A 16,082-nucleotide genomic window follows, 5' to 3' on the forward strand; every position below is an offset into this window, starting at 1 on the left:
AGCTTTAAGTTCACCAGATTGATAACAAAGGTCCGTTTTCACAACTGGAACCAGTTGGCTTTTCTTACTGAAGCCAGTGAAGCAACCCCAAGTGTCTCAGCCGCTTTCAGATAACAAGGCTAGCGCTAGGGGTGGAGGGGTCTGGCTTTGATCTGTGACCCCACCCCAACCCCCCACCGCTGCAACGCTACCGCTTTCCAGAATGAAACTAATGGCCTGCTACGGGTTTCACAGATCAATGACAGTCTGTAAACGTCAGGAGCCTCGGAAGGCTGATGGAAAGCAGGCCTTTCAGTGAGATAACTGGTCAACAGGAGTCCTTGTTTTATGCTAAGCACAAGAAGCCTCAGCCTGGGAGAATGGAGAAGCTGTTTCTGTGGTTAGAGAAAAGGCTCAGCGGGTAAAGTGCTGTCTTGCACTGACAAGGACCTGATTATGATCCCCAGAACCTATATTAAAAGAAAAAAAAGGTGGGCCTTGCACTTCTATAAGCCCAGCATTAGGGGAGCAAGCAGACAGGCACCTGTTGGGCAGCCTACTTGGTGAGTTTCAGGCTCAGGACAGTGGCCAGCTTCCTCTGGCCTCCACATGAACACACACATGCATACATACCCCCGCTCACTTATGAGCCTATTCATGCGTGTATATTTTTTTAGGTTGTTTCTGTAAGAGAGAATTGATAGGCCTAGAGTTTTAGGGCAAACTCACACTAGGGCCAGAGGTTACATGGGGCAGAAACCATCTCCTCGGCACACGGTCCAAGTTTTCCAGGATGGAGTCACCGGACGGCCTGCACAGATGGTTTTACAATTAGGGGCAAAGCAGAACTGTTTATTTTTTTTTTTTAAGGCTCACTTATGCAATGGATTTTGGTTTTGAGTGTGGTAAGGGAGGAGGGTGTGAGAACTGCTTTAGGGCTCTCATTTTGGGGCTGAGATCTGGATGGCCGTTTCCTTCTTCATGACCCCATAGCTGGGAGGCTTTGCCAACTATCTGACAAAGCATCAGAACTCAGGCTGAGCGATGTGCTGGTTGTGGGGGCTGGACAGGGAGCTGTTGACTGGTGCCATTGGACAGGAATGCTGAGGTCACCAGATGTGTAATCCCGAGGCTCACTTGGAAGGCAATGGACCTGGTTAGAGAGGCAATGTTTGGGGAGAAACTGTTAGGTTCACCTTGCTTGTTGTTTACCCCCCCTCCTCCAGAAAGGCCATCTTGTTGTCATTAGCATCCGAGTGTCTTTCACTCCTGCTCTTTCCCCGTTTTAGAAGGTCCCTGGGGCATCCTGGCCTACCTGGTTCTGCGGCTCATTCATGCTCCTTCAAGGAATGGCTAGCCAGCCTTGGGCTCCTCTCTCCTTTCAGGCATCTCTTCTAATGGTTTCAGTCTGAACATGGGTCATATCCGCAACCCTGCTGTGCCTCTGAGGAAGTAGACACTCGATTGAGCTATGTAGGATGGCTCTGTTCCCTTCTCTAATGCTCACGTTTCTTGACAGGAGGTCAAAGAAGGAGGTTACTAGAGGCAGTATGAATTCTTTGTAATGTGAAGACATCTTTGTTAGCTTGTTATTTACGTACACAGACTGCCACCACCGTGTACACTGTGGCATACTAAAAAAAAATTCTTTTTTCTGAGACACCATTTTTCTTGTAGTCCTGGCTATCCTGGAATTTGCTCTGTAAACCTGGCTGGCCTTGGACTCTGCTTGCCTCTGCCTCCTGAGTGCAGGAATTAAAGGCTTTTGCCATCACCACCTAGCTACTAAAACACTTTTTCAAGTGGTGTCACTAGGGGGCTGGAGAGATAGTTTAGTGGATAAGAGGACTAGCTGCTCTTCCAGAGGACCCAAGTTGAGATCCCAGCACCCATGTTGTCTAGCTCACAACCTCCTGCAGCTCTAGGAGGTCTGATGCCCTCTTCTGGCTTCCTTGTGCACCTGCATACACTGACATACACACCTACACGTGACTAAAAATGTTTTTTTCCTAAAGTGTGTTGTCCTTTCTATTTAACATGTATTTCTCAAAAGAAAAATAAAAGCAAAACCTAAAACTGACTTCCGCAGATACAGTATGGTAAGAAAGAAAATTTATTTAAGTGTTCTCTGAAGAGATTAAAATAATTTTCATAAAGTGAGAATAATGAACCAAATCAAAGCCAGCCTGGCTAAATGCAGCTCGGTGGCTGGACTTCACACATGGTACCTCTGGATCAACACAGAAAGCCGTCCCGCACCTTCAGCGTGGCGCTCTTTACTTAGTTGCTCTCAGATGAGAGCGAGCAGATGCCAGTTATCAAGTTTCTAGACGGGAAAAATCCAAAAAGGCCACTGGACATAGACACCACGCAGACATCATGCAGACAGTTCATAAAAATAACTTGCCCAACATTTTTGGAGCGTGATGCAAACTATTCTTGTGGCTGTGTCTGCTTCCTTCGCTTTACCCAGTAGCAAACAAAAAGAAGCTAGCCTCCCAGACTACACCAGCAGAGAGTAAGGCCACAATTAACATGACAGTCAATTATGCAGGGGAGACAGGTTACTGAAGGCAACAGGGGACCAGGATGCAGGGGGCAGGGTGCTCATCTCAAGCCCCTAGCATAGGTGTTGAGTATTTGAGTGGCAACACAGCCCCCAGACTATTCCACCTGTGTTCACAGCTGACAGGGTCCCAATTAAACGGCACCTGGAAACTCAGAAAGAACAACCAGGATTCACTCCAATAAGCACAAACAACAGATCAATCCATTCAGAAGTATGTATTGAATATCCATCACACTACCTTTCCAGGACACCCAAATATCTGGCTGCTGGGGCTGGGGAGAAGACTCAGTGGGGATGGGCAGACTCCCAGAGTCTGCTAGTTTGACTGAATCACTGAGCCTCAGGTTCAGCAAGAGATCCTTCCTCAAGAAAAATAACGCGAAGAGTAAGCAAAGGAGACACCTGATGCTGACCTCTGGCCTCCAAACAGTGCACACCACTGCCACCCACGCATGTGCACCCAACAATCCATATTAAAAATGATGTTATTCTCTTATGTTAAGGAATGAAGTTTGACAGCAGTAACATCTGAGAGTCACAGTGACTGTGCAGAAGGGTGGGGTCAGCGGAGGGGTGGACTGCTTCTACTTGAGCAATTGGGGAAGCTATGGTCAGAGGAACACACTTGGGAAGGAGTCCTGCTTTATTTTTTAAAGTCACCTTTTAATTGAAGCCCAGCCCAACCAGCTGGGTGTGGTGGAGCATCACATCTGTAATCCCAGCACTCAGGAGACAGAGGCAGGAAGATGGTGAGCTCCTGGTCCATCTGGCCTACAGATCAAGCTGGCCTCAAAACAAGCAAGCAGGCAAGCAAACACAAACAAGCTAAGAAACTAACATGCAAGAGTGCATAGGTCCCTGAATTGTGACAAATGGAATATACTGGTTGTGTGACCAGCACCTACATAATGGGGTGCAGCCCTTCAGGGTGCTCCTGTCCCTTGTAGTCCTTTCCAACCACTCTTGAGGACAGAATGTTGTCAGGTAAATGCAGGCAGGCTCTTCAGAAGACTACTTAGTTTCTGTAAAGATGAGGACACTGGTAGCCCTGGCCCCTGCCTGAAGAATGGGCCCAGGCTAGTTGGCTTCCAGTGCCAGGTGAAGGAAAGGCTTAGTCTGTGCTGTAGAGCACTGCGTGCCAAAAAGGCAGATTCTATTCACAAGCTACCAAAGGGTTCCTGTCTGGGTTTCCATTTACTCTTTCTTTTCTTTCTTCTCCTTCTCCTTTTTTTTTTTCTAATCCCCTCCTCTCCTGCCCCCACTACCCTGTCTTTAGCAGTGTCTTGCCATGTGCCTGGCTTTGAGCTCACAATTCTCCAGCCTTAGTTGTCTGTGGCAGTTTGAATGAGATGTAAGTCGCAGACATTTGAAAACGTGGTCTGGATTTGGTGGCATTTTGGGGAGGATTAAGAGATGTGGCCTTCTTGGAGGAAGCATGTCACTAGGGGTATGATTTGAGGTTTCAAAAGACTCTGAATTAGCTCTTTGCTTCCTGCTGTGGTTCAAGATGTGAGCTCTCAGTTGCTGCTCTGGACTTTCATGTCTGCCAGCTGCCTGCTACCTCTGCTACCCCATCACGGACTCCTGCCCTCTGGAACCATAAGCCCCCCATACTTTTCATAGCTGCCTTGGCTACAATGTTTTTATCAGCAATAAAGAAGTAACCATCCTGAATGCTGGGATACAAGCACACATTAACCCTGCAATAGTCCACCTGAGGAGTTTCGGGCCAAAGTTCCTGTGGAAGACTTTTTTGTTGATGGTTACTTTTACAGTTTGCTTTCTGCTGTAAAACAGGTCGGGGAAGAAAGGGTTTATTTGGCTTCCAGGTTATGGTCCATCACTGAGGGAGGTCAAGGCAGGAACTAAAGGCGAAAATCTGGAGGCAGAAATTTGAAGCAGGGGCCATGGAGGAATTCTTCCAGGCTCATATAGTCTACCTTTCATAGACAGCTCAGGCCCACCTACCTAGCTGTGACACCGCCCACCGGAGGCCAGGCCCTCCTAAGTCAACCAGGAATCAAGACAATGCCCCACAGACACGCTCAAGTGCTAATATGGGGGGGGGGGAATCCCTCAGCTGAGGTTGCCTCTTTCCAGGTGTGTCAGGCTGACATCCAGGATGAGACATCAATTAGTCACTCGCTGTGATGAACAAGGTGAGAACTGGGTACTGGGACAAGGGCTGGGACAGCTTCTCCAGAGTCCAGCGTGAGATAATGCTGGCTTTCTTCGCATCAGTGAAGACAGGAACCTGCCACCCACAGGCGGTTGGGTCACGGCCGGCTAAGTCAGAACAGATGTGGATCTTTACAGGGGGAAGAGTCAAGATTCCCGAAGCCTAACCAAGAGAAAACTGACCGTTTTCTTGAGTGCTTGTTACTGACTTTACTGAGGACTACAGGCTGGGTACTGTGTCTTCAGGAGAGTGCTGAAGATTTTCTCACACATTTGGAACAAAACCTAGAGTCATTCTGAGGGAAAACTGAAGAAACTCCCCTTGGAGACAAAAAGAGCCTTTGTGAGAATGGCAGGTTGTCTTTTCATGTGGTTGTATGGGAGAATTTACATTTTGCTGGGGGAAATCTCACTCCAAGGAAGACTCTTGAAGCCATCTTATTAACAGGACATTATTGGGTGTTGGTCACCAGACAGTGTCTTCATTCCATCCTTAGATGGTTTTCATTAACTCAGACTTCGGAGTCGGATGAGCTAATGCCTTGTATATTTACATCTGTGCATCTACAAAAAGGAGATGGCACTCTTAAAATGCTATTTTACATTTATTCTTTGAGAGTTTCATATCCAATGCATTTCAGTTACATTTACCCCTAACTTCCTCCTCCAACTCCTCTCAGATTTCTTTTACCACTTCGGCTACATGTGAAGCCTTACTGAAGACACCTATTTCCATCTTTCCCTCCACACCAGTACATTAACAGGTGCCTTGAATTATACTATTAAGTCTAAGTGTGCGCCACCCACGGAGGCTAGAAGAGAGGAGAGTATCAGCTCCCCTGGGACTGGGGCTGAGACTGGAACCCAGCTGTCTGTAAGAGCAGTCAGTGCTCTGAACCTCAAAGCCGTCTCTCCAACTCCACTGCACCAGCTGTTAACTGTCCATCTGCTAAACAGCTCCTTTTTCTTACAAGCTTGTTTGTCCCAGAGTTTCCCGTGTGGCCGTGAGATGTGTGGTCCTGGGGTTCGTGTCCTTATGAAGATCCTGAATGGGAACTTGCTTGAGGCTGGTTTGTGTGTAGGTATGCTGGGACTTGATGGAAGAAAAATTTTACCCGCTAAAAAGAAGAGGGATTCTGGGGAGATAAGAACCAGTCTAGGCTGGATTTCTCTAATCTTAGACCACCCAAGTGTGCAGGCACCACAGGCCAGGACCGGCGCTGCGCCTCCGCCCACCCAGCAGTCCAACTCCACGCGCTGCCGAGCTGAAGTTCCCTAACTTTTCCTCCAGAGGGGAGAGGAAGGGTGTTATGAAGTTTAAAAGGGAAGTCCCGCCCCCTTCCCGGTATCCAATTGGTCGAGACCGACCCCACCCTAGCCAGGCAGCGGGCCCGATTGGCTGCCGGAACGACCGTGTTGAGCGAGGCCCCCGGGCCCCAGGTGGCAGGTGGGGCGGGCCCGGCGCGCTCCAGGGCGTCCGCTGCTCGGCCCTAGCGCTCGCAAACGGCAGCCGGGTGGGGACCGGGACCCTTGAGAACCGCGGCCATGAAGAGCCTCAAGTCCCGGCTGTGGAGGCAGGACGCGCCCGGCCCGACATCGCCCTCATCGCCCACCGCGGTGGCCAGCACGGTGAGCAGCGCTAGCGGCGGGGACCCTGGGGACCCTTCCTGCTGAGCCCCTCACAGAGAATCTGAGCTTCTCGGAGGAGCCCCACGTCTCCTCCTCACTTTGACCTTTGCGGGGGTCCACCATTCCCATCTTTCCTCAGGGGACTCCCTCTCTGCCCTCCCGTGGTGTCCCCCTGTTCTTCGCGTGTCCCCATCGCGCTCACTACACGCGGTGCCGGGGTCCAGGTGGCCCCGGTCTTCCAAACCCGGTGCCGCCCCGCGCGGACTCCGGACCCGCCTGGCTCCGCGGCTTCCAGCCTTGCCAGAGTTGGGAGAGACGTAGTGTGTCCTCCGCTGTCAGAGGGAAGTCTGGTTCTCAGCCAGGCTGGGAGAGAATAGGGATCTCAAATGCAGACAAAGCCCCGCTTGTGTGTTTAACCCTGGGGATGGCGAAGTCGGGAAGGTGATTGTCCTGTTGTTGGCAGAGTAAATCCCACCTGTGAGGCAGGTGGGTGCAGGATGTGGGTGCCCAACTGAAGCCTGGCCTCCGTGTGCGGCCGGAGAGAAGTGGAGCTAGCTGTACGGCTTCTCTGTGAGTTGGCAGAGAGAACAGCAATCTTGGGAAACATCCTGCCTGCAGATGTTGGAACTTGGATAATTTGGCAGGTTAGAATGGCCGGATCATCAAAATTCTGTCATTAAGGACGTTCTATTTAAAAAGCTTTACAGAGTCAAACAGAGGAGGTGGAGTGTGCAAACTGCCTGCTTACCTGGTGGTCGTAATTAAAATAGACCTCTATAATTTTATACAGAGTTCACCGAGGGGATTGTATCCTTTTTGTGAGAATACAAATTAATTTGTGGCCGGTTTCGGACTAATTCAGATCAGTGTCTTCCTGAAGGGCTTCCTTTAGTAGTAGTTCAGTTGTTTTAAAGGAAACAGGAGAAATGAGATTTTTTTTTTTTTTTTTTTTAAAAAGGGATCTCTGTGAGTTCGAGACCAGCCTGGTCTACAAGAGCTAGTTCCAGGACAGGCTCCAAAACCACAGAGAAACCTTGTCTCGAAAAACCAAAAAAAATTGGAAAAATTATTTGGAGTCTGGGTGTGGTGCTGCCTGCCTGTAATTCCAGCTTGTGAATTTCAGTTTGTGAGGCAGAGGCAGGAAAATCACAAGTTCAAGGCCAGTCTGGGCTAATCAGGGAGTTGGAGTCCAGCCTGGATTATGAGATCCTGACTCAAAAAAAACCAACAAAATGGGTAGGGTGGGGAGAGAAAGGAATAATTGATTTAGACGGCTTAGTCTTTGATGTTGGATGATATGTTTTGTAAACTCACAGGAAAATTCATTTGTTTGTTTGTTTGACTTAAATATATTTGACAGAAAAAAACGTAATGTATTGGAGGTAACCATGGTTACAGATGAGCTTCTTCCCCGCTAGCAAAAGATCTGCCTTTCCCCAGCCTTGCAGCTGTATTTCTCCCAAGTTGATTAGCACCAAGGATTTATGTTCCCACGTGGAGGTTCTGTCCCTTTTCTTCACTCCCATTTTCCAGACGCCCAGAGGTCGTAGCTGCTGCTGGTGTCTCAGTATGCATGCTGGCTCAAACACTTGGACCGTGAGGCTCTCGAGTTTGGCTTTCGCATGCACTAAACTGAGCATTCTGCCATTTCTTAGCATCATACAAGTTAAATGCATGGTGCGAAAACTGTCCTCTCACGGCTCAGTTTGTTAAGGCACAGGATATATTGTGTAGGAGTTTTAAAATGAAAGAGCTAGATGTGGTGCCCGGGAGAAGCCTGCCAAACCATCGGGAAGGACAGGCCTTAGAGCTTTTCAGTCTGCACAATCCAGTCTGCTTTGGCCGTGTGTGTGCGTGAAGAGAGGACCTGGTTGTTCTGACCAGGTCCCTCTCTTCAGCTCCGCTTTTGGCCATAAACCTTTTGGATAGATCCGGCACCTGATTTAATGTCTACCAGGAACAAAAATATTTTCAACAGATTGTCAGTCTCTCATCTTTGTCCTTCAGCCCCACCTTCCTCAGAATCCCCGGGGGATATTATTTGCCTTCATGTTCCCACAGAAAGCGCATCCCAGCAGACACACATGTGCACGCATGCACACACTTTATAGAAATAACAGCACAATGTGTCTGATGGATAAGATACAGTGTCTCAGGGTACTTTAATTTTTTAAATCCCACATTATTTACTTGTGTGTGTTTGCTTGTGTATGGGCATGTGTGCCACAGTGTGTGTGTAGAGGTCAAAGGACAACTATCAGGAGTTGGTTCTTTTCTTCCATGTGGGTCCTGGGGATTAATCTCAGGTCAGTCTTGGTGGCCTGTCCCTTTACCCACCAAGGGTCTCACAGACCCTCAGGATACTTTAGATCTGTATTTTCCTGGTGGATAAACTTGATCCTGTTTTCGTGTCCTTCTGAGCCCTCTGCATCTTTGCTAGGAACTGGTCGTCCATTCTACCTTTCTGTGCATTGTTGATTTTTGTATGTACTTCCTGTCTAGGAAGCCCAGATTTTTCACACAAACTGCTCTTTACTACGATTCTTGATAGCTGTAGCGTTCCCTATGCAGAAAGTGGTTGTTTTCATACAATTTGACCTTTGCTGTTGTGATTTTATGTTACACGTTGGTCTTCTCAAGGGGCAATATTGAACAACAGAGCCCTCCCACATTTGGTTTAGTGTGCATTTTTATTTCTTAGTTTGGTTACATTATTTCTTTAGGCAAGGTTTCATTATGTAGCCCTGGCTGCCCTGGGACTCAACTAGGCAGACCAGGCTATCCGCACAGACCCACCTGCCTCTGTCTTCCCCGAATGCTGGGATTAGAGGCATGGGCCCCTCTACCTAGCTCAGTTTCATTTTTAAACATTTATTCCCTGTAATGTAAGAGGGCGTACAGCTTGGCTTCCTTTTTCTCCCCCCTCTTCCAAGTTTTGAATCTCCTAATGCGAGTCTTGAAATGTTCATTTAATTTTCATGGAAATGATCCTAATTTACTCTGAACAGTTTTGGTATGTTTATACCGTGGCTGTCTTTGCTTACGTCTCAGCTTGACCAGCTGAGCTACAGACTGAGGGTGTAGCCGTGTGAGTATTTTATGGCAGTGTGTGCAGCACACTGTGCCGTCCCCTGCCAGGCTATGGTTGCATGTAGGAGAAGTAAGCTTCACCATTCTCCACGGCAGCAGCGTTAGTTAGAGCAAGGTCAAGGGCTTTAGAGTTCAGTGAATGAGGATGTGTTCATACACGTATGAGTAAGTGCACTTCACAGTGGTCAGTATTGCTAAATATATGATTTGTTTTGTCTTTTTTTTCCCCTAGAGACAGGGTTTCTTTGTTTAGTCCTGGCTGTCATGGAACTCACTCTGCAGACCAGGCTGGTCTTAAACTCAGGGATCTGCCCGTCTCTGCCTCCTCATTGCTCTCATTAAAGGCATTTGCAACTACACTGGCTGGTGTTGTGTATCTGAAGGTTGATCTTCTCCTGTTCAGATTTGGAGATAGCTGCATTTATTAACCACAGACTTGGAAATGTTTGTGTTGTATTCGCTTGTTTTGAGATGAGGTCTCATTTGCTATCCCAGGCTGTCTAGTCCAGGCTTAATTCATGGAGATCCCCCTGCTTCAGTTTCCTAAATGTTGAATTAACAGGTGTGAGCTGCCACACCTGACATACATTTATTCTTAATTGCTAAATTGGAGCTTCCGATTCCCAATGGGATCATTAAATGGCTGGAAGTACTACATCAGATCTATGTCAGTTATATGATGTACAGTAATAGTAGGCTTACTCATTTTTGTAGAGTTCAGGTTAGGACATTTGAGCAATAAAATGAAGGGGCTGTATTTCAAGATGGAGCAGAGGGTGCTACAAACAAATATTGTAAGCAGTTCCTGTCAGGGCTCTCCCCTTTAAATAGCACCTATCCTGACTGTTGTAACTTATTAAGCTCCTGTAAAACAATTGCATATGTGTGTGTGTTGCCAGAAGAGGGTGTCATCAGATCCCCTGGAGTTGGAGTTATGAGCATCTGATATAGGTGCTGGGATCCGAACGTGGATCCCCTGCAAGAACCTCAAGTTGTCTTAACTGTTGAGCTGCAGCCTGGTTTATTAAGTCTTTGATTGTAATTGTCATTTTGCTGTCCTTTCTCTACTTGTTACACAGAGCAGTGGATTTTCTAAAAAACTCTTCTGAAGCATCTTGCTGGGCTCTGCCCCTGATAAAAATATTGCTGTTTCTAAAGGATTAAGGTTTCAAGTAGAGCAACTGTGGACAAAAGCACAAAACCCCAAACCCACCTTTTGTTCCCACCAGGGATATTAGGCCCTACGTATTAGAAAGCATAAAGGTTTAAACATGAGTTTGTTTAGGTTATGGTTCCAAGAATGAAGGCTTCAGGTTTTAGACCCCAGGATTTGCATGTGTGCTAGGATGCTAAGTTATCACTGCAGTGACTTGGGGGTCATGGGAATAATTGAGAGCACAAATTGTTACACTTATCTTAAACTCAGGATGAGTTACTAAGCACAGTTTACTTGTTGTCATTGAAGAGCCCAACCTTTAATTAAAAACATTTATCTTAATTAATACTTTGTTTAGATAGCTTCTTATTGTTATCCTGTGTTATTTCCTTGTGGCCCCGGGAGAAAGGTTACAAATGAAGAGGGTTTTTGAGGTTATGACAATGGCTCAGTTGGGCAAATGCTTGCTTTACAGGTGTGAGGACCTAGAGCCCCAGCACCCAGGTGGGAGATGCTGGTGGGGTGCCATGTGCTTATAACCCGGTGCAGGGAGTGGAGGCGGGAAGATCCTGGGCAGTGCTGACCCGCCCTGCTAGCCTGCTTAGGAACTCCAGTGAGAGACCCTGTCTCAAAATAAGGGGGACTGTCGCTCCTGAGGAATGACATACCAGGCTGTCCTCTGACTTTCATATGTGATGCTGGGTGCACACGTGTGCATGCACGCACCCCCAAGAGTTTCCTTTTTGTACCTCAGCTTCAGCCTTAATGCCTCATCGGATGTATAGCTAAACTGCAGACTTAATGTCATTTCCCCCACAGTGTTCAAGCTCTTTTATGTTATTTTAAGATTTTTAGTTGTATGTGTGCCTGTGTGTGTTGCACATGCGAGGGCAGGTGCTCTCAGACATCAGAAGAGGCTGTCAGACCCAATGGAACTGGAGTTACAGGAAGTTGTGAGCCACCTGCCGTGAATGCTGGGAACCAGCAAGTGCTCTCAACCACTCTCTCCGTCTCTCTCTATATTATCATAATATATATATATATTTACGTATATAATGTTAAGATATACACACTTTGTAAAAATTTCATACGTGTATACAATGTATCTTAGTCACATCCACTCCCACTCATCCCTCAGCTCCACTCACATCTTCCCAATATGTCTCCCTCCCCACTCCATGTCTTTTTTCACATAGTTCAGACTTGAGTGATAGTTTAGGATTTTAATTACCTTATTATGCATAATAGACAACCCCCATATCAGGTTAAAAACTAGAATGGTAGCATGCTTGTGTGTTCACATATGTGAGGGTGCATGTGTGAGTGTGTGTAGTCATGCATGTGGAGGACAGAGGACAACCTCAGATGTCATCTTCAGGAGCACGTGTTTGAGACAAGGACTCATATTAGCTGAAGGTCATCAGTTAAGCTAGCTCTGCTAGCCAGCAAGTCCCAGAAATCCTCCTGCCTCCAGTTTCCAGGGCTAGGATTACAAGCACGTGCTATCCTGCCTTTCTGTATAGATTTGGGAGCTCAAATTTATGCCCTCAGGCTTGCAAGCCAAGCACCTAACCACTGATCCATCTCTCCAGCCTCACAGATGTCTTATCTAGTTTTGAAACTATGGAAAACATAAATTGGGCTCAATAATGGGTTAATAATTATACCCTCTTTGGAGACCTAGACAATTCCAAGGCAAGGGCAGCAAAGCCTGTAATCACTTTTCTTAGTGGATGGAAGAATGCTATCAAAGATTGGACTTTGAAACCACAGTCAAGAGGCCCTCGTCCCCAGCAGGAGCATCAATAAAGATAACGTCAGTGGACTGCACTCTGATTAGTCACCTGTGGAAGATGCTTGGGCACAGATGCATTCTTTTAAGCTCAGGGAAAATAAACACTTCTTTCCCTGTGTGAACTGTGTCTCAGCAAAACAGAATCTTTGAAAGAGAAAACTCTTACAATAGACGGAAAAGGGTTGAACTAGTACATTACATGTTCTGTTCTAGCTCATGAATGGGGTTCATACCTTAGGGTTTTACAGTCATGAATGAGTTACTGGATTTAGAGTCTGTACCGAGTGACCATTAGAGGCTACCAGTATCTCAAGAAAGACAGACATAATTTATTCATAGTCCTTGCCACGTTAGAGTTCTTATAAGAAGAGCCACACCCAAACACAGAAGCCTTTCACGTTCGTAGCCAGTTTTTAGAAATACAGAAGAGGAACTTGGGAAGCAGCCTCCGAAGTTCTGGTTGGGGGAAACTCTAAGATGAACCAGTGTCTTTGGAAGTGGGACAAGATGGAGGAGGAGCCTAGAGGTCCCAAGAGAGTTAAGGGTTTAGAAGCCTTTAACCGATCGAAATGGTGGACTCTTTTGAGCCCCTGGCTAAATAGCTGTTAAAATATACAAGTTTCTGAGACAATCGTGGACACGGGACCAACAGTTATAAACTCGACATGGAATTATCCAACAGACTCCACTGTGACGGTGGTGACGGGACTGTGTTTATGAAGACTGTCTATCTCTCAGTGGACTATTTAGCAGAGCACCGACAGATGAACTGATAGGGAGCCTGCAGCTTGCTTCAGAATATCCTGGGGGTGGGGATGAGAGGGGATATAGTTGAAATAGGATTGGTTGTGAGTTCATAACTATAGCTGGGGGCTCACAATGCATTTGCTTTAATGGGCTTATTGAATCTAGTCAATGCCCAAAGTGTTAGTTCTCAAAGAAACCCAGGAAAAGCCTCACTCAGTTCCTGTGGCTCCTCCCAGCAGCTCCCATCCCACCCCCCTTCTAAACCTCCTCCTCCTCCCAGGGCCTGGGCTTCCTTTCCTCCAGCTTCTGTTTTCCTGTAACTCTACCATTTTGGTTCTGTACTCTCTTGGCCTCTTGACCTCTTGACCTCTTGGTCTGTTTACCCCCATCTCTCCAGTCTTGACAGCCCCCAACCCTCACCCATGGCCTAGTTCAGTCTGGTTGCCATGTTCAATCTGTCTAACCTTTGGTTAAATTCTCCCTCATAGCTACAATAAACCTCATCCATACCTTGGAGTGATCTTGTCCTCATTTTTTCTTCACTAAAGGTTTCTATAATAAACATCTGGTCACAGCCTCCAAGGATTTGAAAGGAGTTGGACATAAAAGTCTAACAAGCAGTAGTATGAGCACCGTGGTAGCGGTCTGTGTAAAGCCAGAGCTGGGAGCTGAGGAGGCGGCTCGCCAGTAAGGGGCCTGCAAGCGTGAAGACTTGAGTGTGATCTCCAAACCCTGGTGTCGTAGTACATGCTTATAATTCCAGCACTAGGGAGGTGGAGCCCAGGGGAGTTCTGGGGTTAGCTGACACACCAGCACAGCCTGCTTGGTGAGTTCAAGGCCTCTGAGAGCCTCTGTTTCAAGCAACTAGGTGGAAGGCCCTTGAGGAAGGTCTGCTGAGGTTTTCATCTGTTTTACTCACACACACACACGTGAATGAAAATGCACACACCTGCACATACACTGTGCACAAGAGGTCAATATAGATTGCCGTGGGAGCACAGATGTGTACAGTGGGGTCAGTAGAAAGATAATATTAGAATAGCCTTCGAGGCAGAACAGTGTGTGTGTGTGTGTGTGTGTGTGTGTGTGTGTGTGTACATGTTTAATTAAGCAGCCCACTGAGGGGCAGCAGGTTTGGAAACAAACTTTGGTCTTACAGTGTAGATGAAAGAAACCATTAGCACTTAAGAATTTGGGAGACAGTAGGGTGGCAGGAGGCTGCTTGGGGCTCATAGGAGATTTTTTTCTTCCTTAAAAAAAAACAAAACACCTTGAATTAAAATTAGAATTACTCGACAAGTTTCAACTGTTGTTTGGAGAAGTGGCAGGGCCATGAAACCGTTATCCTCAGAAGTTATCCTCACACTTGGAACTTGACAGCTTCGTCTCTTTCTTTCTCCCTTCCTGACAGACCTAAGAGTGAGCAGATTTAAGTTCTTCCCAGTCATGCGGACCTTACAGAAGACTGGATTAACACATTACACCATGGGTGTACTGTCTCTGCCTCTTCCCCATGCCTGGACACCTTTACTTCTCCCTGTCAGAGTTAGGCAAGCATCTGCCCTGCCACCTAAGGATGCTAGAGTTCCCCCAGGCCTGAACAGTCACAGGAGATAGGCCCAATGATTCCTCAGGACAGATGGCTGAAGTGTGTCTCTGAAATCATAAGCAGGAGGGTGGGATGGTTGACTCATGTTGCCTTACTCCCCCCGCCGATGGTAACACAGAGAAAAAGTTCTTTAGCTGTACATAGCTAAACAATGTAGGTATCTGTTTTAGAGCTAAGAATATAGGAAAACAGCCAGCCAACCAACACAGTGAACCCAAACAAACACCCAACCAAAACCCAAACCAACCACCACAAATAAATTGGATGGTTTGTAATCACAAAGAGTTTTGTTGATACTTAAATTCTGACATAGTGGGCATCTTCAAGTGGTGGCATCTCCAACACAGTATATCTAAGAGAACCTATGTGTTAGAGGGACTGATGTGTTAGAGTGACTAAAGACCCTGGCAATGCAGGCTGTGACGACAAGTGATTGTTTAATCCAGTCTGGCATGGCACAGACCTTTCAGAGAAAGCAAGCCTCAGACTACACCTGTCAGGGTAAAAGACTGTGGTCTTAAACCTTTAAGGGCTGGGGCTGCGGCTCTCTGGCAGAGCTCTTGCCGAGCCTGTGTGAGGCCCTAGACTCTCTTCAGCATCAGGAACCTTCTGTGTGGAAAGCAGACATTCCTCCCCACAAAATCGTGCATGTTTATTGTAGAAAACAAAATACAGTTGAGGACAAACAGCCAAATAGGAGTCCATTCACAGCACCGTTAATAGTGGTTCTGACTGTCTGAAAGATGCCGAGCTACCTTTTGGTTATCCAGTTAACGTAGAACCCCTTCGATCCTACAGTAATGACTTCTGATCCTCTGTTATTCAAATTAACTCTGTACTTGAAAGCTATACATGGGACTGGCAAATTGGCTAAGGGGTAAAAATTCTTGCCCTAAGCTTGACAACCTGACTTCCATCACCCACACCCACATAGTAGAAGGAGAGAACTGGGTCTCCAGATTGTCCTCTGACCTTCACACATTAGCTGTAGTGTACACACATGAACACATTTGCACACATACAAGGCAAATAGGTAAAATACTTTAAAAAAGCTGTTAGTAACTTGAAAGGACCTGAGCAAACATTAAGAGCACTGTGATTGCTCGTGAATTGTTTGCACAGATATTGCTTATGAGTAAGGAATTTTAGCAATAGTCCCTGTAACTGATAATTACTGAATGCGTTGCCTGGCCTGTGTTCTAAGTGATCCATGTTCAGTCTGTGCTCACAGCAATCCTGACAAATGGCCCTGTTGCCTTCATTTCAGATGGTGTTAAATAATTTACCTGCTCATGATTTATAGCTAGTAGCTAATAGCAAGCTTGGTAGC

General features: G+C 46.8%; 1 protein-coding gene across 1 annotated transcript in view; it reads left to right on the plus strand.

Annotated features, from left to right (window-relative positions):
- The first annotated feature begins 6,149 nt into the window (after positions 1-6,149).
- Uaca (uveal autoantigen with coiled-coil domains and ankyrin repeats) overlaps positions 6,150-16,082 on the plus strand; it is an 89,859-nt gene continuing 79,926 nt past the window's right edge. Inside the window, exon 1 of the mRNA XM_050151946.1 lies at positions 6,150-6,355. Coding sequence (XP_050007903.1) covers positions 6,272-6,355 — 84 coding nt within the window. The 5' untranslated portion in view covers positions 6,150-6,271. The remainder of the gene's footprint in view (positions 6,356-16,082) is intronic.

Source organism: Alexandromys fortis, unplaced genomic scaffold (genome assembly GCF_014885135.2).
Source record: "Alexandromys fortis isolate MF-2015 unplaced genomic scaffold, M_Fortis_MF-2015_v1.1 scaffold_70, whole genome shotgun sequence".
Taxonomy (NCBI): Eukaryota; Metazoa; Chordata; class Mammalia; order Rodentia; family Cricetidae; genus Alexandromys; species Alexandromys fortis.